Raw genomic sequence first — 27,163 nt, 5'->3', positions numbered from 1 at the left:
GGAGGAAAAGTGTATGCATGTGTGTGTGCGTATGTGTGTGAGCGGAGACTGTTGTCAGGCACGAGGTCTGGGTGGATATGTATGCAGCGAGATTGAGAGAGAGCCTTGACAGATTAGCTTTGCCAATGAAAACAGCTGTAAAGTAGGTTCTGCGAATTTCACCAGTGTCAGACTAACCAGACTCAGAGGATGTTTAAACAGTCTTTCTTTCTTCACTTCTCTCTGTCATCTCAAATTAAAGGTGGGGTATGGGATCCGCAAGATGGCCGGCAGACTTTGAAAATACACAATTCAAATGGTTCTATCCTCTTTCTTCCAACGCTGGCCCCAAACTGCAAGATTTTCACCATAATATCACCTTTACATAACTTTACGAAGCCAATTTGATGGAAAACGAACTTAATAGGAGAGTTGTTCACCTAACATAGCCATACAGCATAGCCGTAGCGAGTGGCTAACAAGAGAGCCAGCCATGCAACTTCAAGAACAAGCCACGAGAAGTAGGCTTTTTACAACGGCAGAGTAAAATATTAAATATATTGCAACACTAGGGGGAGCTCTACAGTCGCCTAAAAGACCTGAAACTGCTATAATATACCTTTAAATACATATGTTACATATATACCTTTAATCCTTAATGAGAGCAGATACAAAAAGACATAGTGCAACTGTCCCCTCCACTTGCACAATATTAACTAAAGACATAACACTGAAGACACACTGTGGTGCACTGTGAGGCAAACACAGATTACTGCCTCACCAGGAGGTACAGACTCAAAAATATGCTTCTGAATTATTAAAACAGTTTTCAGAGTTGTTCTCTTTATTGGCTTCAGTGGCCTTTATCTAACAGTTAGTGTTTTAAAAGCAACTCACACTGAGAGCAGTGGGGGACCACAGGATTTTGTGCGTGTGTGTGTGTGTGTGTGTGTGTGTTGCAAATGAGTGTATGTGTCTGTTTTTGTGTACATGAATGTCATACACAGTGGGGACATTTTTCATAGGCGGGAGGCAAAAAGAGTGGGACAAAGAGGCTGCAAGGAAGAAAGGCAGAATAAAAAGTGAGTAGAGAGAGAGAGCGAGGGAGGGAGCGTGCTAGATGAAGCAAAGGGGTGAGAGAAAGCGAGAGAGAGAGACTCGGAAGGGCAGCCACAGCAGGACGAGCGCTACATATTTATGTTTCCCAGCATGCAGTGCTGTCCCCGCAGTTGCGGGCAGCTGGGCCGGGGGTGGATCGTGACACCGCCACAAGCATTCACATCATCAGTGTGAGGGGTCAGAGGTCAGAAAAAAATGGCGTGGTTTGATCGGAACACCAGGAGAGCGAGACAGGTAAACCACATAACTAAATAGAGTAGTAGATGTAGGGAAGAGCAAGCATAAATACTTTTGCTTAAACAGCTACAGATGGAGAGCTTACAAGTTTGAGCATATGCAACAGTGCACAATATGTACATTGTGACTTGATTAATAAAACCAGATAGACGCTCAACTCTGTGTCAGTGATGGAAGAATGTGTGTGTCAGTGATGGAAGAAGGTGTGTGTGTGTGTGTGTGTGTGTGTGTGTGTGTGTGTGTGTGTGTGCGCGCAAAGTGTTGGATGGTAGCCCCTCAGCGTGCATGCAATGGCGAGTCTCCTACCTGACAGGGTTGCTGGTGAGGGAGACCCTGAGAGAGTCTAGGCAGGCAAAAAGGCGCTCATCTACAACTCCAGCCTTCAGCTCGCTCAGGAACTCCTGGGGAGAAATCTGATGACTGCTCCTCAGACTGCCCTGTAGGAGAAAGACAGCGGGTAAAAGAAAGAAAGATAGAGAGAGAGAGAGAGAGAGATGGACAGACAGAGAGAAAGAAATAAAGAAAGAAAGAGAGATGGACAGACAAGAGTGAGAAAGAAAAACATATTAACATAAAAAGCCAATCAAACCCACACAGAGATACAATCTAAGGTATAATGCACCCATACTTCAGTCGGTGCTGCGTAAACATGGGATGAGACTTGATTGGCAGCTGTAATGTTTGTCCAATCTCTGACTGTAAGGCTCCGTATCATCATGTGGCCTCATTAGGCAAACGGCATGAGAAATCCCTCCGCTTGATTAAAAACCTCACCCTCATTAAAAACTTCTGACATTTCTGATGTGAAGCGCCGCAGACGTCAAACAGAAGCGGAATTCTTAAACACCACCAGCCACATCCATTTAGACTGTCTAGAGACAAATGATGTTGCACAACGAAATATAGTGCTTTTTAGATTGGCCAAATATGAACATTCAAAGAGATTCCCAAACACAGTTAATTCGGCACGGTCTAATATCATATTTGTTTTGTTTTGTTTGTTAAAACATACAAACAAACAGAAAAAAACATTAACCTTAAAGAAACTGTCCTCTTTCTGACAATGTCCTCAAAAAGTCTCTCACATTTCATTGAACAAGTCAGACATACTTTTACTCCCCCCTTTTAATAAAAACAGAACAGCTTGCACTGATTTTTAAATTGTATTTATTTTCGCTGGCATCCGCAAACAGACAGTGCAGATAATGGAAAAGTTGTACGCGTTCAGAATCCCAACGCGGAAGATTCCCTGTGCCTCTTAGCGCCTCGTAAATTGGTTTTGTGTTCGGCAAGACTTGCCGCCTAATGAATTAATGACTTTACAAAGTGGCATTTAAACTCGGCATAACTAACTTTAATTACGCCCGGGCGATATCCAGGCTCCCTAAAGAACAATGAGCACACTGTGGAGCCAGTGGGCATGTCTGACCGCAGCCTAGAGCCTGCGTTTGCTTCTTGATTGGTCAAGGGATGTGTTGTATTTCAGTAAGACATTTTTGTTGCTTTGCCCGTCCCGCCACTGAGCTCAGTCTGCTCAGAGAAAGCGGCTGTGACACTGGTGAATTGTTTCTCTTGACACATCTTGACCCAGCAAAAAAAAAAAGGAAAAAAAACTCAACTCTGTGTTTCTCTCGGAATCACCTGCTGCCAACAGAGTGGTAGCCAGGGAGAGATGATGGCGGCAGACGGGTTTATCTGGACTTTACTTCAGAAAAATGAGGGCAATTATTGCTGTGGTCACTGGGACCTCAGCCGCCAATGCCCATGAGGTAAAAAGAAAAGGGGACTGTGTAGAGAGAGAGAGAGAGAGAGAGAGAGAGAGAGAGAGAGAGAGAGAGAGAGAGGATAGGGAGAGAGAGAGAGAGAGAGTGTGAAATAAGAGTGCACTGAGGTCTCTGAAGTGAGTCAATCTCACACCACCTGAGGACTTCGGCTCCATTTCTCCTGCTGTAACAAACTCGTGAAAGGAGAACTTAAAAGGATGAGACAAGCAGGAGGCCAAGGCCAGGAGATATTAGACGTGTTCGAGCTAAACAGTTCTAATAAGTACTCAGGGTTCCAAACTAGAAGCTCAAGGCATCAGTAGGCACTGAGAGATGAGGTTCTGAGGTTTTAACCTCCTTGTCCAGTTTTTACATGGAGCACATTTTAAAAAGAAACTGAAAGATTTACACAGTTTTTTAAAAAAAAAAAATTATGCTTCTTCTGCATTGGTTAAGTTGGCTACTTTGCTTGACCAATCAACATGAAGTAGGAGCTAATAGTTATAAGAACTGAAGAACTACGGCCATATGCACTACAAATATGCACTACACTACTGAATGTGAGTCAGAGTCAGAGAGAGAGAGAAAGAGAGAGATTTTGTGGGGAAAGTGTGCATATAAATGGGATGGACATCAGGGAGTGTCTTTTAACACAACACAGGAGAGAGGGAGGGAGGTGGGTAGGAGTAAGAGACTGAGAGAGTGTGTGTGTGTGTGTGTGTGTGTGTGTGTGTGTGTGTGTGTGTGTGTGTGAGATGGGGATCAGGTGTGTTGGGATGGCTGACTCAATAAACTTCAGTAGGTGAACATGAGCAGCATGGGGCTCTTGATGTACAAAACCACCTTGTTGACACACACACACACACACACACACACACACACCCACACCCGACAGTTCCCCCATCAGCCCTCCAAGCCATTTGTCAGCAGTGACCGGTGGCGTGGCCAGAGGCGATATAGAGGCAGATGTAAGTGTTCCATATACTATATCTGATTCTGCACACACACACACTTGCACACACACCTGCACTGATGTGTTCTCCCCTCACTCCCCGCCCTCCTGCCCCCCCAATCTGCTCTTCCTAGCTGTCCCCGCCCTGCATGTTCAAACATGACGTAGCTCTCATGGGGTCAGAGCCACTAACTCTCTCAAAACATGCAGGCAGCGATGGTCTTGGGTCCCTTGTGGAATAAAATATAGCAGTGTTTTTTTTTCTTTTTCTTTTTCCTTTTTTTCTTTTGTGTCAGTGAATCGGTTATTTAATAACTCGTATTTAGCCAATTTTCTTGTCATTATGTCTGCTTTTCTTTGCTGGAAACATTGTTTCATTGCTGTCTGAAAGCAGACATCATAGACAAATATAGAATACAGAAAAAATACAGATATAAGGCTGCCACCTAGTCATTAGTGACACATAGGACTACTCTACACGGCCATACCACACAAATAGCAAACACACACTGTTCATCTAATGTGGAACCCATCGCAAGGTATACATGCCATTACAGGAGAGCGAGCTGAATTTATCACACCCGTTTATATTCAGTCTACATCTCAGAGACTCCCCCCTACATTGGGGCCCAATTAAAGTGCTGGAACAAAAAGAGAAATAACTGAAAATGAAGAGCTTACTCTCGCTTTGCTAATTCAAAAGGGACCACGTTTGCCAGCAAAACACCGGTTGATCCAGAAGCGGAGTAGGGAGAGGACGAGACAGAGAGCGAGGGGAGGAACAGGAAGAGAGGGGAAAAGAGAGAAGGAACTAAAGAGGAAAACTGAGAGAGTTGAGGGACAGACAGAGAGAGAGAGAGAGAGAGAGAGAGAGAGAGAGAGATAGGCAGATGAAAGAGGAATGTAGATGTTAAATGTGGCAAGTGTCTGCAGGTGTGTGAGTGTCCCAGTGGGTTGCATTCGGAGAGGAGTCATTAGATAAATATCCTAGAGCATGCCCAGGGTTATGAATGGGATCAGGCCACAGAGCAGCCAGCCCCTTCCTCACTCACAACAAGCCAATTACATCAGCCCACAGAAGCCAGGCACACACACACACACACACACACACACACACACACACACACACACACACACACACACACACACACACACACACACACACACACACACACACACACACACACACACACACACACACACACACACACACACACACACACACACACAAAGAATAAGGAGAGAGAGAAGGGAGAGAACACGGATAAGGGGGGCAATGTGTAAAGTATGAAGTGGAAAATAAAAGAAATAGAAAGTCCAGAAAACCAACAATTTTTTACCAACAATTTCACTGTTTGCTTGTATCATTTCAAGGCTTAACATTTCCAATTCATTCCTCATGTTTTGGTAAAACTGGACATTCATGAAAAATCTTCCCGTTTCTGATTCTGTTGACCGATCGAACATGCAGCAAGCAAGGGCGAAACCCTCCAGTGGTGGAGAAGCGAGCGAGAGCTAACCGGACCTTCAGCTTTTCAGCCCGGGGCTTTTTCGCAAGCGGCAAAATCCAGGAGAAACGCCGCTCTCCCTCAGCACACATCTCCTCTCCACAGGCGAGAACCCCCAGAAAACCCCCTCGGCTTTAGCCTGCTTTTCATCTCGCCTTCGGCAGCCTCGCTTGCGCAACAGCATACATGCACACGTTTGCTTTGGAAATCCCCTACCTGTCAGAACCATGCAACCCTCTCATATTTATGTATCTATCGCGGTTTGTTTCCCCCTTACTGGGAGAGTCTACATCCACTTACTCAGCCCATCTCTCTCTCTCACACAAACACAGTCTGCTCTCCCTACTGCTTTCAGTAGACCGTTTCAAGAGAGTTCCACTATCAGCATCATAGTTGTTCCCACAAGGTTTCCGCTTTAACGTTCCATATGTTTCTAACACCGTGTCCTAATTGCAAGCGACTGCGCGACTGTCGCGTTGCACCGGATAGTTTGTGTCCACATTGTATCCGTTAACATTCTTTAATGAACCTTTGTTACGTTGTGAAGAAGTTAATGTCAAGGCGACGTGACGCGACTAAAATAGAAACGGACAGAGCGACAAAACAGGGTTGAAGAAGTCGCGTAGCAAAGCAACTTGTCGCGTTCGGTCGCATCGCATTCAGTCAGGACATTCCAATTGAAAATACAGAGATGGAACTGATTTTGTTGCACGCATTCGGTCATGTCGCTTGCAGTTAGGACACGGTGTAATGGAGCTTCATGCAAGTAGTTTTGCGAACAAAATAGAACGTTCAAGCATTGTTTTTGTTTTTCTACTTGAAAAGGTCTATAATGTCTCTGATCATAAACACAGAGAGCATACAGCATGTTGCATACTAAATGTCAGGCACTCTTAGGAATGGATAAGGATGAGCCCATGGATGAGCCCATGCCGACCAAATGCCAGATTATCTCCATTGCCCTTGTGACCCACCATGAGGGAAGAGCAGAAAGGAAAAGAGCATAAGCACATCCTGTGAACGGCCTGGCTTGGGTGTTTTTACGGACAACCAAGTGCGCTTTTCCTTTCTGAACCTGTCGTACCGGACTGGGTGTGTTTATGAGATGCAGGACATTGTGATAAATGAGTTTCTATCATGAACGAGAAAGCATTAAGCCACACAATGTCCAGTAAAAAGAAGCACCCCCCCCCCCCCCCCCCAGTCAGTCGCCATGGATTTGGGACTTGGCAAAGCACTAAAACATTTCCACCAGTTCAAAGGCCTGGTTTTGTGGAGGCCAGTGTGGGCCGTGTCTTTCCCAGGCCAGACAACAGCGCACGTTCTGGGGGCCAGTGGTCTGACCATCACCTCCCTTGTCTCACAGCAACGGGCTCCAAATGGCCAAAGCATCCGATTACAAGTGTGTGCCTGCGTCCCCTGCTGAAGCAGCTCTTGGAAATCACGGGTCCCCCACGGAGCGGGATTAACTTCTGACATAAATAAACAAAAGACACGCGCGCGCGCACGCACACGCACGCACAGACACACACACTCCAACACATGCTTCTCAGCAGGGCTGTGTGAGCGGAGTGAGTGAGTGTGTGTGTGTGCGTACGTTGTCTAGCGCGCGCAAACACACGTACAGTACGTACGTACGTACGCACGCACGCACGCACGCACGCACGCACGCACGCACGCACGCACGCACGCACGCACGCACGCACGCACGCACGCACGCCAACATCCTCCTCGGCGGGACTGTGCTGGCGAGCTGGTGGCGTCCAGCCCAAAAAGCAGCTCCAGACTAACGCCTCTCCCCAGATCTCCCCCAGGTTCTCCCATCCAACTCAGGAGCAGCCAAGCTCTCATTAACCCACCTACACACGCGCTCAAAACAACCAGAAATACATAAATTATGGAGGAAATTACATTAAAGCATATACTAAACAGGCGCCGTCTGTGGGGTGGGTTTTAATGAGGGGGTCTTTTCCTGGCAAAGCCTCATCTCCACAGACGCACATGGCAGGCCGGAAGCAAGCTTTCATTCTTGATTACACACATGTTTGGTGCCAGCTTTGTGAGACAGCAGCAGTGGGAGAGGTGCTACAGCTCCAAAGTTTAAATAGAGGGTCAGACTTACTGAGACTTCTGGACCAAAATGAGTGTGTGTGTGTGTTTGGTGTTGTGTGTGTGTGTGTGTGTGTGTGTGTGTGTGTGTGTGTGTGTGTGTGTGTGTGTGTGTGTGTGTGTGTGTGTGTGTGTGTGTGTGTGTGTGTGTGTGTGTGTTTGTGTGTTTTTGTGTGTGTTTTTGTGTGTGTGTGCTTTTGTGTGTGTGTGTTTTTGTGTGTGTGTGTGTGTGTTTTTGTGTGTGTGTGTGTTTTTGTGTGTGTGTGTGTGTGTGTGTGTGTGTGTGTGTGTGTGTGTGTGTGTGTGTGTGTGTGTGTGTGTTCCAAGACTTCATTATGGCTTTGGCCACTTTCCGACACACTTTTTGAAGTGGCGCTCTCTGAAGTGTCTCTCAACGGTTACCTCTCATATGGCTGTTGCCATAGATACTCAGGTGGATTTCGGAGGTCGTGGGTCAAGTTCACCTTCCTTCATGAGCACACATGCTGCGCGTCCTCAAACTTCAAGTACACAACACAGGATTTCTAACTCTAGCAGTCCAATTGTTCTCTCTCTCTCTCTATCTATCTATCTCTATGTTCCAAAATCCTTCATTTAGGATCTGATGCCCGAGAGTAAAGACACATGCTCAAACAACTTTTCAACATCCTTCCAGACCCTCGGAAGAACACTGTTGGGTGCCACCTACAGTATTATATAAACGTGGATGTAGTTCCATTTACTGAAAATACAGAGTAAAAAGTAATCTCAAAAGACACTGTTCGAGTGAAAAGTAAACTCCAAAGACAGCGCTAAAGTAGGAGCCTTCATGAGATCCACCTGGACTAATGTGAGTGGTCATGTTTGTCTAGCGTTGGAAAGGTTTAGCATGCGGTCATCCAGGACACACACAAACACTATTTTCAGCTTACACACAATCGTATTCCTTTAATCCATTTACTGTTATTCCTTCAGTAGAGGGTGTGGGGGGGTGGGGGGGTACTGCATTAGTTTCTAAAAGCTTGAGCAATGCATCCCTGAAAAACAGCACACACACTGTTACCCATTCTCTCTCTCTTTCTCTCTACCCACACACACACACACACACACACACACACACACACACACACACACACACAAACTCACACTCTTTCAGCTCTTCAGAGGTACACTTAAGTGACTGAGGCAAAAGAAAGCGAGAAAGGAGTGTAAAATAAAAAAATAAAAAAATAAAAAAAACAGAGAGTGGCCGCATCTCTGTGTGCCCATCAGGCGCACGTCTCCATAAAGGCCAGGCTTAATGCAGGATGCAAATGAGAGCAGCAGCGCTGCTGCTACCAGCCTTTCAGCACACTGATATAATTAAGAGCTCGGGGCCCACGACACAAGACCACATAAGGCTGAGTGTCTCGCTCTCGCTCTCTCTCTCTCTGTCTCTCTTAGCAGTACACACTGCTGAACGTATCTTTTTTCTCTCAGGGAAGCTTTGTGGAAAAAGATTGTTAAATGCAACTGTTTTTTTTTTTTTTATCTGTGGTGGATACTGATATGAAAGTTAAAAATGGTAAAAAAAAAAAATTACAAAAAAATACAAAAACCATAGTAATATGAATAATTTGAAAAATGATCTATTCCAAATAATCAATTTTGACTACTATATTCACAACTACAAGACTCGCAAACAGATCTGGTATATATATATATATATTCAGTTTCTCATCAGGTACTTCAATTAGAGGAGCCAATGTGTCCCATCTTACAACTGCAATCCACAAAAGTGTTCTCTAAAGTGCAGCAAGCAGGCCAACTGTAGTGAAGTGTTAATGAGCTGCTGTGGTACAGTTGTTAGAATTATTACTATTGCAGTAGTAGTACAATACACACTATAGGCTATGTAATAACACAATGCCACTTTAAGGCAAGCTAAAAAAATCCATTTAAAAAACACTGCACCACATTACAGAAACGCTATCAAATAATAGCTTTTTCAACAGAATTCTTGAGGTCCTTGGTGACCTGGTGTCTAGGCTATTGCCCCTCGCTGTACCCCCACTGTGAAATGAGGTCACTTGACCAGCTGTAATTTCTCCAATCTGTCCAAAAACCAAAAACCGTCCACTCTCTACGGTCCTCCGAAACACCTCCATTCTTCTCTTGCAGTCTCATCCTGCTTGCGCATCGTACTACAGTGCGTTGAGGAGACTCTTATCTGCCCCCCACCCCTCCCTTGGCCGAGGCCTTTTATCGTGTCCGATCCCCTGTTATTCTCTGATCTATTTTCAATTAAAGACAGCCTGCTCGCAAGCAGAGGGGAAAACAACCCCATTAGTTTCACAATCTCCATTTCCAAAATAGAAGCAGACACTGCTGACCTTCAACAGGCAGACAGACAGAGAGATGGATTGCAATGCGTAAGAGAGGGAGAGGGAGAAAGAGAGAAAGAGAGAGAGAGAGAGGGGGGGGAGAGGAAGAGAGAGAGAGAGAGAGGGGGAGAGAGAGAGAGGGGGGGGAGAGGGAGAGCAAGAGAGAGAGAGAGAGAGAGAGAGGGAGAACAATAGAGGAGTAAGACTGAACAGAGGGCAAAATCATGAATTTGCAACTTTTTTCCATGGGAGGACGAGGAGGAGGTGAGGTCATAACTGCACGATCTGAAAAAGTTTTAATTAGTGACTGTGCGAGGGTACGTGGGTGTGCGTGTGTGCGTGACTGGGAGCAGAGTGTGGCCTAAAATTCTCATTATTGGGCTTCACGATCACTCTGAACTTCCAAAAAAAAAAAAAGAAGGAGAGCAATGTTTTCACCTGCACTGGTAGGTTAAGTCACATAAAAAAAACACTCAACTCTTCCCCTACATCCAAACCATAAGCCTCTCTGCAGCACACATCCCTCTACAGCACATATGCCTTGGACAGGATGCCACGACCAGTACTCAAAAGTTCAGTCAGTCAGTGTAACCGCAAAAGTGAAATTCCATACTACAGTAAAGTTATCCTGCATGGGACACGAGAGGAGATGATGAAGGAGAGGAGAGGAGAGGAAGATGACGGGGCAGGCTATATGGGATAAGTGATGGAAAGACAGCAGGTGGCAGCGAATAAGGTCTGAGAGCTTCCGCTGGCACAGGTCAGACAATGCACTACAGAACTCCCTTATCCTCCAGAAGCCTTCCCTGACAAACATAACCACCAGCCTCACTGCCAAGTCAGACAGCAAGGCAACTCCCCTTCAACCAACACCACAACCCCAAATCATCCCTGACAAACATCACTGCCACTCAACTCTGGACACAGAGCACATGGTATAACAGAGAGCAGTACAACGCATCCACTACAACCTGCCCAACTGAGAAGCATGGGCTGGACAGAGATATGCTACAGAGAGTAGGAGAGCGGGAGAGAGCACTGTGTGTCTGTGTGTGTTTGTGTGTGTGTCTCTCTGTGTGTGTGTCTGTGTGTGTGTGTGTGTGTGTGTGTGTGTGTGGTGAACAGACTTCAAATGGACCTGCATGACAACTCAAAACCTGCTAGTACTGAAGCCCTTTTGCACCATCTAGAGGTAGCAGTTGGCACTGCAGGTGAGAGCTTCCCATTCAGAGCATCCAAAGTTCCAGAGGAGAGGACACACACTGAGTGGTGTGTGTCTCTCTCTCTCTCTCTCTCACACACACACACACACACACACACACACACACACACACACACACACACACACACACACACACACACACACACACACACACACACACACACACACACACACACACACACACACACACACACACACACACACACACACACACACACACACAAAATACACATATGCACACACATTACACCACACACATTCCAAACACACACACACACAAAACATTCTGTCACAGAATACACACTTGCAAGTTGCCACCTGTCGCACAACACGCATTCATAAGTTTCCATTCTTTATCCAAACACAATCCCGCATACATGGAGTACCAATCAGAGAGGTCCTCACAGCTACACCACTGTGGTGGTCACAGCTGAGAAGGTTAACAAGAGACAATTTTCAAGCTATCTTGATATCAAAGACTGCCCAGCCATGACTCATTACAACTGAAGGCCTACCATCCTTAGACAACTGTTGAAATGAGGTCAGGTACAGAAAGAAATCTTACATGTACCAAATTCAATAACCCTCGCACTGGCACACAGTGTTTGAAGGACAGAAGTAAATACGAGTACATTGATGTATTCTGCAAAGCATGCATGCTGGATAGTGCAGGAGGAATCACCAGGAAACATATGATTTTCATTTTCACTTTTGTTGAGTTCCTTAAAAACCTCCTAAGTGTGTCCTAGTTATTCCTCATGTTATTCATCATGCTATTCATCGTTCACTTGCTTTAATCCCAATGCAATGTAATGTAATATAATATCATTCACTACTTTCCCAGTGATTGCTATTCAAAAACCATTAGAATAAGGACTCCTCCATGACCATTCACATTCAACCTCTCGGAATTGTGATGCCAGAATAGAGGACAGCCCATCAAAGACATTTTCTAAAATGAACAGCTTGAAGTAAAGTAGTTTAGCTATCATACTGATATTAGCAATAGAATAAATAGAACTAAACGGAATAATAACCATAAACTTACAAACCATGACTACAAGAATGACTTAGTAAGAAACAATATGAACAGATAAGAAATATAGACATATTTTTGACGATCAAAAAAATATTGGTAGAACAAAGAGCATTAATGGTGCTTTTAGATGCTTCCACTGAATGCGTTGACAGAGATGCTTCTCATTCACTTTACATGTGCTTAGGTCCGAAGCGCATCATGGTTGCACTGCACTGCTTTTGCCTCTGTCGGCTCAGTCAAAAATTTGAGACTTTGCTACACAAACCCGTGGCAGCGCAAGTGGCAGCCAATCAGACACAGGTTATGCAAATTAAGAAAGACGGTTCTGGGGTGTGTTTCTAGAAAGTGTAGCTGGCTGTTCACACCAAGAGCGATAACTATAATGATAACTATAAACAAATATCATTTTTGTTAATATGAATGATGACGTTCATACATAAACTATAACGATAGCAACATCAAGACTGATATCGTTCACTTTCAGACCAATTTGGAGAACGATAAAAAGCTAATAGAAGCTATCAAATTTTAGGCATAACATTTATTAACATAGGGAGACTTTGCTTATCGTTGGTCAGTGTGGACTTTTATCATTACAGTTATAGATATCGTTCTTGGTGTGAAGAGCCCTTAATTTCCATCTTCGTAGCTAGAACCGTGGTTCTTGGATTTCTTGTTCCTGGAGAAAGTAAGTCAAACTCTCAATCACAGGGCGGAACGTTTGGTGGTTGGAACTACAGCCCCTGAGTCACACTTATGTCGTTTCTTAGTAGCTCCAGTTGGTGACGTTAGTCAGTGTCAAAGGATAGGACAGGAGCCTAACAAAAAATCACAAAGTTTCTCTCGTGACTCAATAACTGGGCAATTCTGTTTGCTTAATGTTCATCTGTTGGCTTAATGTTGACCTGTCAATCTTGTGTCAGCGCATACTAGGGATGGACGATATACCGAATATACTCGATATATCACGGTTTGCTGTAAATTAGATACATTAAAGTGTTATATCACAAATATCAAGTAGTTCAGGTGGCGACACTTGCTTTGGCGTTTCGCATCTCTCTCCCTCCCTCTCAGTAACAACATGAACAACGCACATCCGCACACTCAACAACCAATTCTGAACAGTCAGAAGAAGGTCTGATGTCTAGGTGTAGACGAGAAGTAAACTTTCAGTTCAACAGCAGCGGTAGCGTTACTGTCTGAGGATAGCATAACCTAGTGTTGTTCAAGATGGAAGCAGTTTCGATTTGTTTTCAAAACTAAAAAGCAAGGGATTTTGAAATTACAACGATATCCGTGCAGTAAGGCAGAAGGGCTACCAATGTGCACATCTAACTCCAGACATAAGCTTTTCTCTTTCCAAATTCAAGAATTCAAAATCACTTTAAAATGCAATGCAAATACAAAATAGAAACCACCTGTGGGACTAAGTGATTCAACCTAGCTTATTGCATCAAACTGATAAGATTTAGAATATCACAGGGTGAAAGTACGAATCCACGAATGAGTAAATTTCTAAATATCGAGATATATATCGTATATTGAGATATAGACTAAAAATGTTGCGATATTATTTGTTAGCCATATCACCCGGACCTAGCGGATTAAACACCCCCAAATGTCGGGAAAATCCAACGGCTAGCATCAACATAACGCAAGCATCTGCATCGCTCATAAGTAAATCATTCCACCAACAAGGAATCACAAATGAAAGGAGTCTTGACCTCTTAGTGTTGATGGAAGGCTGACGGCAGACAATCATCAGATGACTGCAGAGGACGAGAGAGGACGTAGTAGACCTAGATTATGTAGATTAAGAGAGCAAGGAACTGGGGCCAATGACTAATCAAAATAATAATAATAAATAAACCTTATACATAGATGTATTATAAAGAAAATACTGAATCAAATCTTCTTTCCTCTGCACTCTCCGCCATCACTCTCTTGCTCAGCCCCTCTGCAGCCAGTCGCTACAGCCAGCATCACCATGGAAACCAAACGTCAGGGCGTTCTCATCATAAGAGAAACATTCTGCTGTTGGACTACTGCTACACCTCCTCCCTCTCTCTCTCTCTCCCTCTCTCCCTCTCTCCTTCTCTCCCTCTCTCCCTCTCTCTCACATACTATGAACTGATGTGGCGCGACGGTCACCCAGCTGTATGTCAGTGTCATGCAGCATTCTTTGGCGAAACCCTCAGTGTGATCTCTGGCCGACTGCTGGGCCGCTGCCTTGATGAGGCTGTGTCATCACTGGCCCTCAGTCACGGTCACTGCTCACATCATCGCACCAGTCAGAAGAGAGGGGGAGAGGGACTGTGCGGGTCTGAGTGGCTCTGAGTGGGAGACAGAGGAGGAGATGGAACGAGATGGAGAGAAAGAGAAAGAGCTATGGAGGAGAAGGAAGATAGAGAAGACAGACAGAGCCTGCAGCCCACAGCAATTAAGACATGTTTAGTGCACAGCTGTCTAGTGTATGTGTGTGTGTGTGTGTGTGTGTGAGTGAGAGAGAGAGTGAGAGAGTGTGTTGCACAAGGGGTAAGGTATTTGTTTTAGTCCAGTTAATGATCAATCCACTTAACAATCAATCATTTTAATTGTGGCCCACACTGCGATCGGATTCAAGAATCCATTCAGATGCTATTTATGTCTGCAAGTAAAGCCTCCTGTGATCGATGTTCCAGCTTAGGGCCTGAACACTCTGTGCGTGCATACACACACACACACACACACACACTTGCTGAAGACAACATCCAGCAGAGAACACCCTGCTGCCTCCCCATTCCTCTCTACGTGAATGCCTGTAGACACACACACCCTGGGTCCCTACAGTTACACAGAGCAATGTTAACAGAACCAAATCTAATCTTGTTGTCACAATCACCATTTAGTACAGCATCTAAATCCTCATTATTATAGGCCAACATTTCAGTTTGGAGTTAAAGTGATCTAAACAAACAACCAACTCAAAAACCTGAAAAGGTCTGTGTAGCTCAGTAATAAAATCTTAAAAGTGTAGTCCAATGGTGTGCGGTGATCCTTTTTTCTTTTTTATTAATCGTAAACCTGCAAGTCACCAGCACCCAACGACCCAACTTAATTGGCTGTGCAAGGGGATTTTGGATTTTTTGAGGTCTGTGTAAGTGTTCAAGTTTGTCATTGACCTGACAAAGCCCTCAAGTACAAAGGAAGTGACCCGTGATCTAAAGGCTGCACTGAGATCTGCAGTCCTGTCATGCTGCAAGGCACTGAAATGACAAGTTAACTTGCTGACGAAAAAGGGAGGGAATTGAACACTACACACTACGAACCGCAAACAGCAGAGGCTGAGGCATCTCATAATCACTCTCAATGCAGCAGGAGGACGCTGCACGACAAACCACTCAACCTACAAAAGCATCTCCATCCAGCTAGAGAATAGGGATGCACCATTACAACTTTCTTAAGTCCAGATACAGATACCTGAGGTGCGTTCAAGTTCGCCGAACTTAGGCGAACATACTGTAGGCGAACGTTTGCAAACAGTATTCCGTTAGCCTTGAGTTTTTGGCGAATGTTTGCTAACAATCGCAAACAGTCTGAGGAGGTAGTGCGCTGCGAACATACAGTGGAACTGGACGTGAGTTTGACGAACACAACAATGCGATTACTGTTAGAATGGAATGTTAACACCAAATCGTTCAAATTTAACAGTTCAAAGAAAACATGTTCACCTCGAACGTTCGCCTATGTTTGCGAATTTGAACGCACCTCTGGGTCTTGGGTCTTTTATACAGACGGATCCCATACTAGTTATAAATTATTTATAAATGCTTAACACGCCTTGAAATCACTGGATCTGTAGGAACTGCAAAATAGCTGTAGAATGTGGTGGCTGTTAGTGGTTAAAGCTGGGAAGATGCAAGGATAGCTCTCCCTCTAGCAAAATGTCCAGGCACACCGCTGACGCAGGATGTTACACAAGCACTGAGACGTAAACATAGAATGTAAATGTAACAGATTGGCTCCATTTGGCACCTATTTTAGTACCCAAACCAATATCTGATATCGATATCAGGTTGGTGCATATATTCCAATCACTGAACCAGTGCTGGCTCTCCCATCCCTTCCTCCACTGCCCTCACATCCAGCACTCGTGCTTCTTATTCTAAGCAACAAAAGGGGCCACATGTGCAAGAACTGTCCACCACATGGAACTCCAAGCTACCCCCATCACCTCCAAACACACCCATCCACAAAGGCACTCTTCTACAATTCCTCCTTGCTATAGAAATCACAAGGACACTGTAAATGTGGAAAGTGTGTGTGTGTGTATGTATGTGTGTGTGTGTGTGTGTTGCTATGTGTGTGTGTGTGTGTTCATATACATTGAGAGGATGTGTGTGTGTGTGAGTGCTTGGAGGGGGGTGGTACAAAGGGTGACCTATTTCATTTAAAAAAGAAGGCTTTGAGCATTCCTTCTGCAAGGCCGCATAGATGGCAACAGTGGGGAAGGGCCGTGTTCAGGGGTGCCCAGCACGTCCAAGTGGTCTCCGCAAGCGCAGCTCAAACGCAGCTCAAGGCTATCGTCCCACAATGGACCACTTTCATTATTTTATTCAGTCCCCCCTGCCACCTCCCCACCTCCCCCTTCCGTCCTCCTCCTCCTCCTCCTCCTCCTCCTGGCTCGCGTTGCCTCCTCTCTCCCCTGCAGGTAATGTCAGATGCTCCCCTGCCGTGCTGGCGATCAGTCTGAAACCTCATCACCATGCAAAGCTTGATTCATTAACACACATTCCATTACCATACCTGCTGTGTAATTACGAGATAAAGAATTTATCGCCAGCTCTCAAATGCAAAAATCAAAAAGGGAGAGAGAGGCAGAGAGAGGAAATAGTGGAGGGGGTTGTAAAGGGTAGGCACACTTTAACTTCCATTCTCTCTGCTCACTAATAAAGTAATTGCCTTGCAAACATGACCATTGGCCAAGAAAAGAAACTGGCAATGGAAAGTGGGCAAATCATTGTGGCCTTGCTGTTCTGTAGCCCCCCCCTTACACACACACACACAGACATACATACAAATGTAGCCACTTTTTGCCAGACCCAGACATTAAATTATGTCTGGATCTGACAAAATATAGCTTTAGAAGTTTCTGTATAAGTTTATTCATTTTTTTGTTCTCACTTTTTGTTTTTAGTTCAGATGTCTGTCGTCATTAAAGCAGGGATGCTCAATTGGCCTGTGGCTCTGTCTGTGGAGCGTGAGGAAAGCCATCATGTTCAAAGCCCTACTCCAAATCTCTAACGCACACACGCACACACACACACACACACACACACACACACACACACACACACACACACACACACACACACACACACACACACACACACACACACACACACACACACACACACACACACACACACACACACACACACACACACACACACACACACACACACACACACACACACACACACACACACACACACACACTGCAATTAGTCTTTAACAATCAACAACACCTATCACCAATTAATGATGTTCCAAGCAAGAAAGTGCTATTGTGCGGTTTCAAAAGATTCTTTTCTTCTGTATCCCCTCCTCCCTGGATCAAAGGGGATGAGATGTGAAGAGGGTGACTAGATTTTCGGTCGGCTTTGTGGCAACAGGTGTTGTGCATCCCTTAGTCTCTTGCCCAGCGGCCAAAAGCCATGTGTGATTCAGGTGAGGAGCTTAACAAAAAGCACAGCTGCATTGCCCTGCCCTGCCCCTCCAACGCACACCACACACACACGCACACACACGCACGCGCACACACACACACGCACACACACACACGCGCACACACACACACACACACACACGCACGCACACGCACACACACACACACACACACAAGCACACACGCACAGATCTAAGATGAGAATTGCACTCTGAGCATACCCATCTGATTGGAGGCAACATTATTCAGAGACCAAAACGACATGAACGGAGGTGCATTTGCAATTCAATCAAAGGGAGCCTTTAAAAAACAACACAAAAGGAAATGGGAAGAAAATATGCATTTTTTATTTATTTAATTCCTTCTCTTTTTTAAAGGTTGTTTACCGCTAGCTTGATGGTGCTCGTACAAAACAAATGAGAAAAGTGCCTCAGAGAGTGCAAGCGAGATCCAAGATGGAAGGGGGTGGTGGGGGGGGTAAGAAGAAAAGAAAATAAAGATTGAGATTGAAGGCGGCACACATTAAACTGGCACCAGTGCTTTAGAAAGACAGGTGTGCACCTCACATTGCGGCGTGGAGTTTTCTAGAGGGCTGCTTTCCATTGTTTTGCCCCCTTCCTCTTGCTTCAGTTCATTTTAACGCAATCTATCTGGCCTCAGCAGGGGTGCTTCCCTTCTTCATCAAAAGGTGGAGGAAGAAGGGGGGGGGGGGGAAAGAAAAAAACCTGCCAAGTCGTTTTTTTTTTTTAAGTCAGATCACATTCCCTCACTCTCTAAGGCAGGGGATCACACTGGCCAGCAGCAGCAGCGTTAAGCGTAACGCAACGCTCTGACCATGATAAGTTCTATCTCCTTCCTAAGCAACACAAACGGTTTGCCTAAACTGACAATTGAATACACTGTCGTTGCACTTTCAAAGTTGAAGCAAGTTCAGCGCTCAGCTTGTTCAGCGCTCAGCTTGTTCAATGCTAGCATTACACTAGCGCTGACACCATTCCGCTACCGAACCAAAGAGAACAATATGAAACCTGTCGCTTGCCACTGCGATGCCCGCCTTCAGCTCAGGTGGACTATTTCCGCTCCGCCTCTCCCAGTCAAAGACGGCAGACACGGATATTACGATTTTAAGTTGGAGTTGGGATGATGATGATTGTCTCGAGTTATTAGCCTGGCAGAAACATCTGAAAGTTTCATGAGGATACTTAAGAGGACTTGTACAAAGACATAAAGATCCAGGTGGGCTGCTTCCTTGGCTTGCTTTGAAAGAGGAAGGGCATCCGGCATCAGTATTATCCTATCACAGATTAAGTTAAATACATCTTCTTTCCATGGAGATGTTGAAGTTTTTGCTTTAGAGGGCGGGTTAATTAACTAAAGTTTAAACGAGCTACTATTTGACTCTAAGAAGCTCAGCTCTTATCCATCTGATTGAATCCTCACAGAGATGTGACATCTGCACTTACTGCACTCCATCACGACCTGACACTCCCCGAACCAAATACCTTAAGGCTCACCAACCTTAAAGCTTCCACAGATTTAAGACCTCATTTCCCAACCGTGTGTGGGGGGAGGGGTGTGTGTGTGTGTGTGGCTGTGTGTGTGCAGACAGTTAAAGGAGCATAAATGTCAAGTGATTAAACAAAATCAAATAAATATATGAAATGAAGCGATTTTCAGAGGGAGAAGAGGAGCTTTAAGTGGCAAAGTGCCGTGGCTGAGGACTCTGTCTATCTGTGCGCATTAAGAGATTATACAGAGATTCAGCCTCTGGGTTTTACACCTCCGCTGGAGAACATGTGAATGGATTGCTCTTAATTCCCCTCTGGGATACGCCGGGGGGAGAGGGGGGGGTCAAGCCGAGAACAAAAACACTGAGGAGTTGAGTTGCATCACGATATACCGATTCCATCTGCCACCTATGATAACGTTCTTAATGACAATTTGAAAAGGGTGAGCGAGTCAGCCGTGTCCTTTCGTCCTCCCTCTCTTTCTCCTCTTCCCTCTCTCTCTCCCTCTCTGTCCCTCTCTCTCTCTCACATGTATTAATATCGCAGGTGTCCTGATTGTCTCCTCCTTCTCAGGCAGGTCACTGCCAGAGGCATAATTAGCAGAGAATGCCATGTGACTGACTCCCTTCATAAAGACCCAATTTAAAAAAGAAAGGAGAAAGAGAGAACGTGAGAGAGAGAGAGAGAGAGAGAGAGAGAGAGAGAGAGAGAGAGAGAAACGATGGTGACTTTCTAAGGGTACGGAAATGATAGGCGTGTTTCAGCACGGACAGTACCCTTGAAAAGAAGTTCTTGAGCAGTGATGTGTTTCTAGGTTTAGCGTGTGGGCAGTGAGGTGGAGAGACGGAGGGAGGGGGGGTGGGAGGGGTAGGAGGGGAGGGGATGGAGAGACGGGGGTAGGGGGGGGGTAGGGGGTAGGGGGTGGAGAGACGGGGGTAGGGGGGGGGGGGGGGGGGGGGGGGTGGAGCGACGGGGGGTGGGGGGGGGTGGTGGAGGGCGGAGGGAGGGAAGGACAGGCGGGGAGGCTCATTTTGGAAGCGTGCTGAGGAGGCCTCCACTTCTACATTTCTAGCTTCTACACTAGCAAACAAAACCATCACTTCAGAAGAGTGTGTGTGCGTGTGTGTGTGGAGTGTGTGGGGGGGGGGGGGGTCCATGGAGGTTGCAGCTCAGGGAGTATGGGGTCAGAGGGCAGTTCACCCACTGTGACTCATATGATTGGCTGAGGCGTGGCGCTTCAGAGACACGCGCCTCTTTTTCAGACGATCAGCGATGCCTGTGGAGTGCCTGTTGTGACCTTACCGAAGTTACCTCTCTGGTAGACCCAACAAGAATAACAAGCAGGCTACAAGGTGAAGTTAATCACAGGAAATGTAACCAAAGAATCCACAGTTCGACCAAGGGTTCCAGGCAAGCAGAGAACATACAGACACTTGACTCTGCAGGGCACAAGGCTAAAACCACACACACACAAAAAAAAACACAAACAAAAAAATCTCACACACATATTCTGAAATACACCAAAACGCTCAAACAGCTCTCTCTCTCTCTCTCTCTCTCTCTACACACAAGCACACACACACACACACACACACACCAACACTAGTAAATAGTTGTGGTAGAACAGGGGAAGAGAAACATAAACAAAAGAAAAGGAAGGAGAAACAGTGAAATATAATCTAATGTGGTTTCACACTAATAATTGATGCCCCTCTGTGGTGCCTGCCAGAGGGGAAACGAATGATGGTAAATATTTTACCGGAGAAACAGCAGGGTGCTTCTGAATCTGTATCACAGAGAATAACACAACACACACACACACACACACACATACATACACACACACACAGAGAGAGACCAACAACACAATTCCTCTCTCTCCTTCTCTGTCTAGCATACACACAAACACACGCACGCACAGCCTCACAGAAAGGCAGACGTACAACTACATTGACAAATGGCACTAGAAACAAACACACATATTCTGTGCTGTGAGCTAACCTTGGCCAACTTTAGCCTACCTTCACTGACAGTTCCACCACTCCAAAATTAAACAAAGGAAGGAAAAAACACCAACCATGAAGACTATGGAGACTAGATTTTGCACTCACCACAACTATAGGCCACATGATCTTAAGGTGACTGCAGTAACAATCATCAAGGTTTATAACTGGTAAATGATCCGACCACAACTACACAAAAGAAACCCACAAAACTTTGTAAGAACTTCGTACAGTCCAAACACTCTACACATAATCATAAGAAGTGTATCCGTACGAGAAGTACGGATGATCACCCTAGCATTTCAAAAGGGTGTGGGAGCTGAGCTGCAGAACATTCTGCTGTCCTTTGCCAGCGTGAACAGGCCTTACCCTTTTCAGCCCTCAAAGCAAATGAGTTTCAGGGTCCCGCCTTGGCTGAGAGGCAGCAGGGTAAGGCCAGTAAATACGCTTTTGATTACCCAGGGCTGATCCCAAGCGGCAGAGCCCTCAACACCCCACCGGCACACGGAATTAAGAGTCGAGGCCACTGGCCCCTGCTCATGACAACAGACAGAGACCTGAACCAACGTTGTGTGTGTGTGTGTGTGTGTGTGTGTGTGTGTGTGTGTGTGTGTGTGTGTGTGTGTGTGTGTGTCTCTGTCCATCGGTGTCTGTGAGTGATCAAATGAAAATCCAGAGATTCACAATGAGTGCACAGAGAGAGGCCAAAGAACACTGACTACTGCTGTGTCTCTGTGTGTGTGTGTGTGTGTGTGTGAGAGAGAGTGTGAGTGTAAGTGTGAGAGTGTGTGTGTGTGTGTGTGTGTGTGCGATCACATGCTTGCTCATATGTCTACTGCTGGGTTTTTCATTTCAGGCTGTATAACAAAAGGCTGCTCAGCCGCAGGTGTAGGTCAGGACCTCGCACTCTGATGACATTTACACAGTTTCAGCTACAGCTTAGGACAATCTTTTCATCTGAAGTGTGGCCGCTCTGTCCGGGGCGGGGACGTGCGCACACACACACACACACAGACACACACAGACACACACAGACACACACAGACACACACATACACACAGAGACACACACAGACACACACAGACAGACAGACAGACACACACACAAATATATAAAGCTATCTTGGCTGTGGAGGCTTTATTCTATTTCTCGGTCATATCTGTATCATTTAAAGTGAATTTCCAGAATGAGTGCAAGTGTTTGGGTCTCCGTGCATGCGAGTCGTCGGGTTCCACTAAAATTAAATGACCTTGCCGTGGAACACAAGGGCAGAGTCATCACAGCCCCAGGACGTGCAGCCAGAGTCTGGGGAGATGAGTGTGGACAAATAAAAAAATGAGCCCAGGGAAGCAAGCGAAGACGTGTCGAACTAGAAAAAAAAAAAAAAAAAAAGTTTCTTCCACAATTATGTGCCGTTGACTTGGGGGATTTACAATACATGCTTGCTTTGTTGCTCTCTCTTCCTCTCCATCAGGAAATATTACACACACACACACACTCCAACTGGGCCAATTGAGCTGAGATGAGGAGGCAGCCAGCTTTGTTAGCTTACCCAGACACACACACAAAAGGCGGGCAATTACCTACTGGCAATGTGAACGTCAGAGGCCTGCTCAGTGTCTTACAGTAGGAGGAACTAATTGGGATGTTCTTTCACAAGGGCTGGGGGGGCTGAACTGAAGTACTGCACTGACAACATGGTAAAATGAAATGGCTCTTCAAACCACACTGCAATTTGGCAGAGGGAGTCATTTAAAGAAGGAAAAGAAAAAAAACTTTTCAGGGAGGTCATTTCTCGATTCTTGTCATCAGCTGTCTTCTCACATATCAGCTGCCATGTGTTCGTAGAGGACTGAAATAGATTGAAATGTAAAGTAAGGTAAATATATGCTGAGAAACTGTTACGGGCAAAAATCATTCAAGATAGTTGTTTTGTTAGAGGGGTGGTTTTGGAGGTACTGTAAAAGAGTGGGAATGACTTTGCTGCTTAATTAAGGAAATGCATTCAGCTACCATATTTTAGGAACATATAAAGGACATTTTAAAAAAAGCCTTCCACTTCCACAACATTTGTGTGTGTGTGTGTGTGTGTGTGTGTCTCTGTGTCTCTGTGTGTGTGTGTGTGTGTGTGTGTGTGTGTGTGTGTGTGTGAGAGAGAGAGAGAGACTATGCTTGAATGATTAACCTTCAGACATTGCTCCATTTTTATGAGGTGTGTGTTTACATAGAAGTATACCTTTTAACACACGACACCTTTCTACACCATAATTGATGCACATCATATGCCAACTGAAATTAAACACAAGAAAAGCTAATCAATCTTCATTACAAAGATCTCAGGGAGGATGGGTGTTGTGACTGCTGGTGTAAGGCAAGGCAAGGCAAGCCGAGTTGAACAAGTAAGCGGAAGAGCAAGTGAGCTACAAGTCTGGTCCATGAGGTACCTCATGTGGAAAAAGAGACAGAGACAGATAGGGGAGTGCTGCTGCTGGCCAGATAGATGATGAGACAGAAAGGGAACGAGATCAAGAGAAAATGAGAGAACGAGAGAGCGATGAGCGATAAACAGAAGCATTGAGACGACCAGGTGAAAGAGAGGTGAGGCCCGTTTCTCTCTTGAGTAAACACACACACACACACACACACACACACACACACCTACACAGACATCCAAACAGACACACACACACACACACAGACACACACAGACACACACAGACACACACAGACACACACAGACACACACACACACACACACACACACACACACCTGACACGCTCTCATCTGTGCTCACACTGCTAACTGCATCCATCTTCATCCACTCTGGCAGCTCCTGCTGAGACCAACTCAGAGGGGAAGACACTTGGGTAGACAGAACGGGAGAGAGGAGCATGGCTGGAGGACGAGTGAAAAGAGACAGGACACAAAGAAAGAGAAGGGAAGAGATGAGGGAATGAGAGAGGGAGAGAGAGAGAGACCTGACATACAGAGAGAGAGAGAGAGAGAGAGAGAGAGAGAGATACAAAAGCGAACAGAAATGGACAAAGATGATCTAAATAGAGGGAACATGGAAATTGACAATGGTCAAACGCATGATGACTAATAACTGTTGATTTTGAAAAGATCAGAAACACAGCTTGGTCAATTGCATCTACCACATGTGAGTGAGCTCAGAAAACATCTCTCTATTCCTGCCATTGAACAAAGTGCCTGAGTGCCACAGATGGGTAAATGAGGGATATTTTGGGTGTCAATGTCAAATATTAACAACCATTTGTGAAACCAAAACCGAACAACACACTGTGCACAGACTGTATGATTTATGGTAACTCAAAAGGTAACTTGATCAGCTTTTCATTGCACATCACAATGAGTATGCCCTTCTCAAACCATCTCAGGAACAAAGCAGCATCAGACTTGGTTAATAATTGGATGGGAGATACATGTAAAAACCCTACATGTAAACCCTATAGAAAATAACCTTGACCAAATTGAGAAAACTCAACAAAAAAAGCATCATCTTCACTTAGTAATACGTTTTTGTAGCCTGGAAATCCAGACACAAATCTAGAGAGATTTAGGGTCTATGAGTTAGGGGGTGGCACTATGCATGCATTAGAAAATATCCCTGCATGGCATTGGATGACATTGCGACTAATGTTAACCGACTGATTCCGGACTTCGACGTGATTGGTGCAGAATTTCTGGGGTAGAGTTTTTAGGACATTTACATTTTTTAGAGTAACACAGCAGAAAAAGAGAAAAGGAGAAGGATATCAAAATTGTAAGCCAGAAAGAGAGAGAGCAAATACAGTAAAGAAAGTGTGTATGTGAAAGAAAGAAAGAAAGAAAGAAAGAAAGAAAGAAAGAAAGAAAGAAAGAAAGAAAAAAAGAAAGAGCAAGAAATAAGATAAATAGATAGATAGATAGATAGAGATAGATAGATACTTTATTGATCCCCAAGGGGAAATTCAAGAAAGAAAGAAAGAAAGAAAGAAAGAAAGAAAGACAAAGTGTGACAGACAGGACAGGAGACAGGAGAGTTATGTATATTCTGCCGGTGTGGAGGAGAGCATAGGATATTCCAGGGGCGTCTGGATCACAGCGCATTTTAAACTCCTCTCATCCATTACAGGCCTTCACCTGCAAAGGGCCTGGATCAATTCACCTCAGGCCAATGCTGCCTGCATCTCAATCAGACTCACTCTACTCAGCCCCTTGTCAGTCTGTCACAAACACACACACACACACACAAAGGACAAGTACGAACACACAGACAAAAACACACACACACACACACACAAATCTACCCCAAACATAAGCATGCACTTTTCTAAAAGTTCTAAAGTGGCACTATCCGTTCCTCCTTGGTCACAGACACAGACACACACACACACACACACACACACACACACACACACACACACACACACACACACACACACACACACACACACACACACACACACACACACACACACACACACACACACACACACACACACACACACACACACACACACACACACACACACACACACACACACACACACACACACACACACACACACACACACACACACACACACACACACACCGGAGTACGGAGGACACTGGTTGATCCACACACAAGCATTACATAATATCTGCAGGAGCAGCAGCTAAACACAGATTTGAAACAACAAAAATCATCCCATTCACAAGATACCTGCTCCATCCATACTGACAAGTGAGGAGTAGACATCGCATTCCTCCACTTTTATAGGCAACATTTTCCTTGTCTATCACTTGTCAGTCTTGTTTAGTGAAGATAAAGTATGAGTGGTGGTAGTGGTGGTGGTGGTGTGTGTGTATGAGGGTGAGTGAGTGAATGAGAGAGAGTGAACTTAAGAATGAAAGAAAGAATTTAAGAATGAAAGAAAGAACTTAAGAAAGAACTTAAGAAAGAAAGAAAGAAAGAAAGAAAGAAAGAAAGATAGAAAGAAAATATGCATGGCAGTAGGACAGCGTGGTGGTGGTGGTGTGTGTGTGTGTGTGTGTGTGTGTGTGTGTGTGTGTGTGTGTGTGTGTGTGTGAGGGGGCGTGTCCAGGTGTGGATGTCTAGCTCCCACAGGATGTCGAGTTTCCACAGGATCTCAATATGAAATCCGTTGTGGAACGAGCGCATGCTGGTCCTCTGCACCCTCGTCAGCACCCTGAGCCCCCATCTCTCTCTGGTAAAGTGCTCCGGGTGATGAAGGCCGCTATTTCAAAAAAGAGGACGGCACAGGAGTCGAGGCCACAACGTGGCGCATTTGCTGCAGGACAAACCTATTTTTTGCCCCTTACTCATTATGAAGGGAGCGTTTATATTAAGCCATTCAAACGAGATTTTTTTTTTTTCTTCTTCAGGCGAAAATCATTTCAATGCCAAAGCTTCGACTCCGCATCAAAATGAATGACAGATGAAGGGGGTGAGAGTGAGAATGTGGGAAGCGGGGAGGGAGAAAAAAAAAAGAGAAAGAGAAGTTGGTGAGCTTACCCTTCATCAAACCTAACCTTAAGAATGAGAATGCAAGAATTTAACCTTGGTTTAAAAAAATAAAAAATAAAAAAAAAACAAAGAAAAAGAAAAAGTTCACTTATGGGAGCGCAGCTGTGCCACAATGATAGACGTCGACACGGCAGAAAACC

The 27,163-nt window shown here is 45.1% G+C and overlaps 1 protein-coding gene across 1 annotated transcript in view; it reads right to left on the bottom strand.

Moving 5' to 3' along the window:
* Positions 1-27,163, bottom strand: part of LOC134071480 (protein diaphanous homolog 3-like) — a 234,257-nt gene that overhangs the window by 167,354 nt on the left and 39,740 nt on the right. The window contains exon 5 of the mRNA XM_062528214.1: positions 1,642-1,772. Coding sequence (XP_062384198.1) covers positions 1,642-1,772 — 131 coding nt within the window. The remainder of the gene's footprint in view (positions 1-1,641; positions 1,773-27,163) is intronic.

This window comes from Sardina pilchardus, chromosome 23, assembly GCF_963854185.1.
Source record: "Sardina pilchardus chromosome 23, fSarPil1.1, whole genome shotgun sequence".
In the NCBI taxonomy this organism is placed as follows: domain Eukaryota; kingdom Metazoa; phylum Chordata; class Actinopteri; order Clupeiformes; family Clupeidae; genus Sardina; species Sardina pilchardus.
Note: the sequence above shows the minus strand (reverse complement) of the source record. Positions and strands in the feature narration are given on the sequence as shown.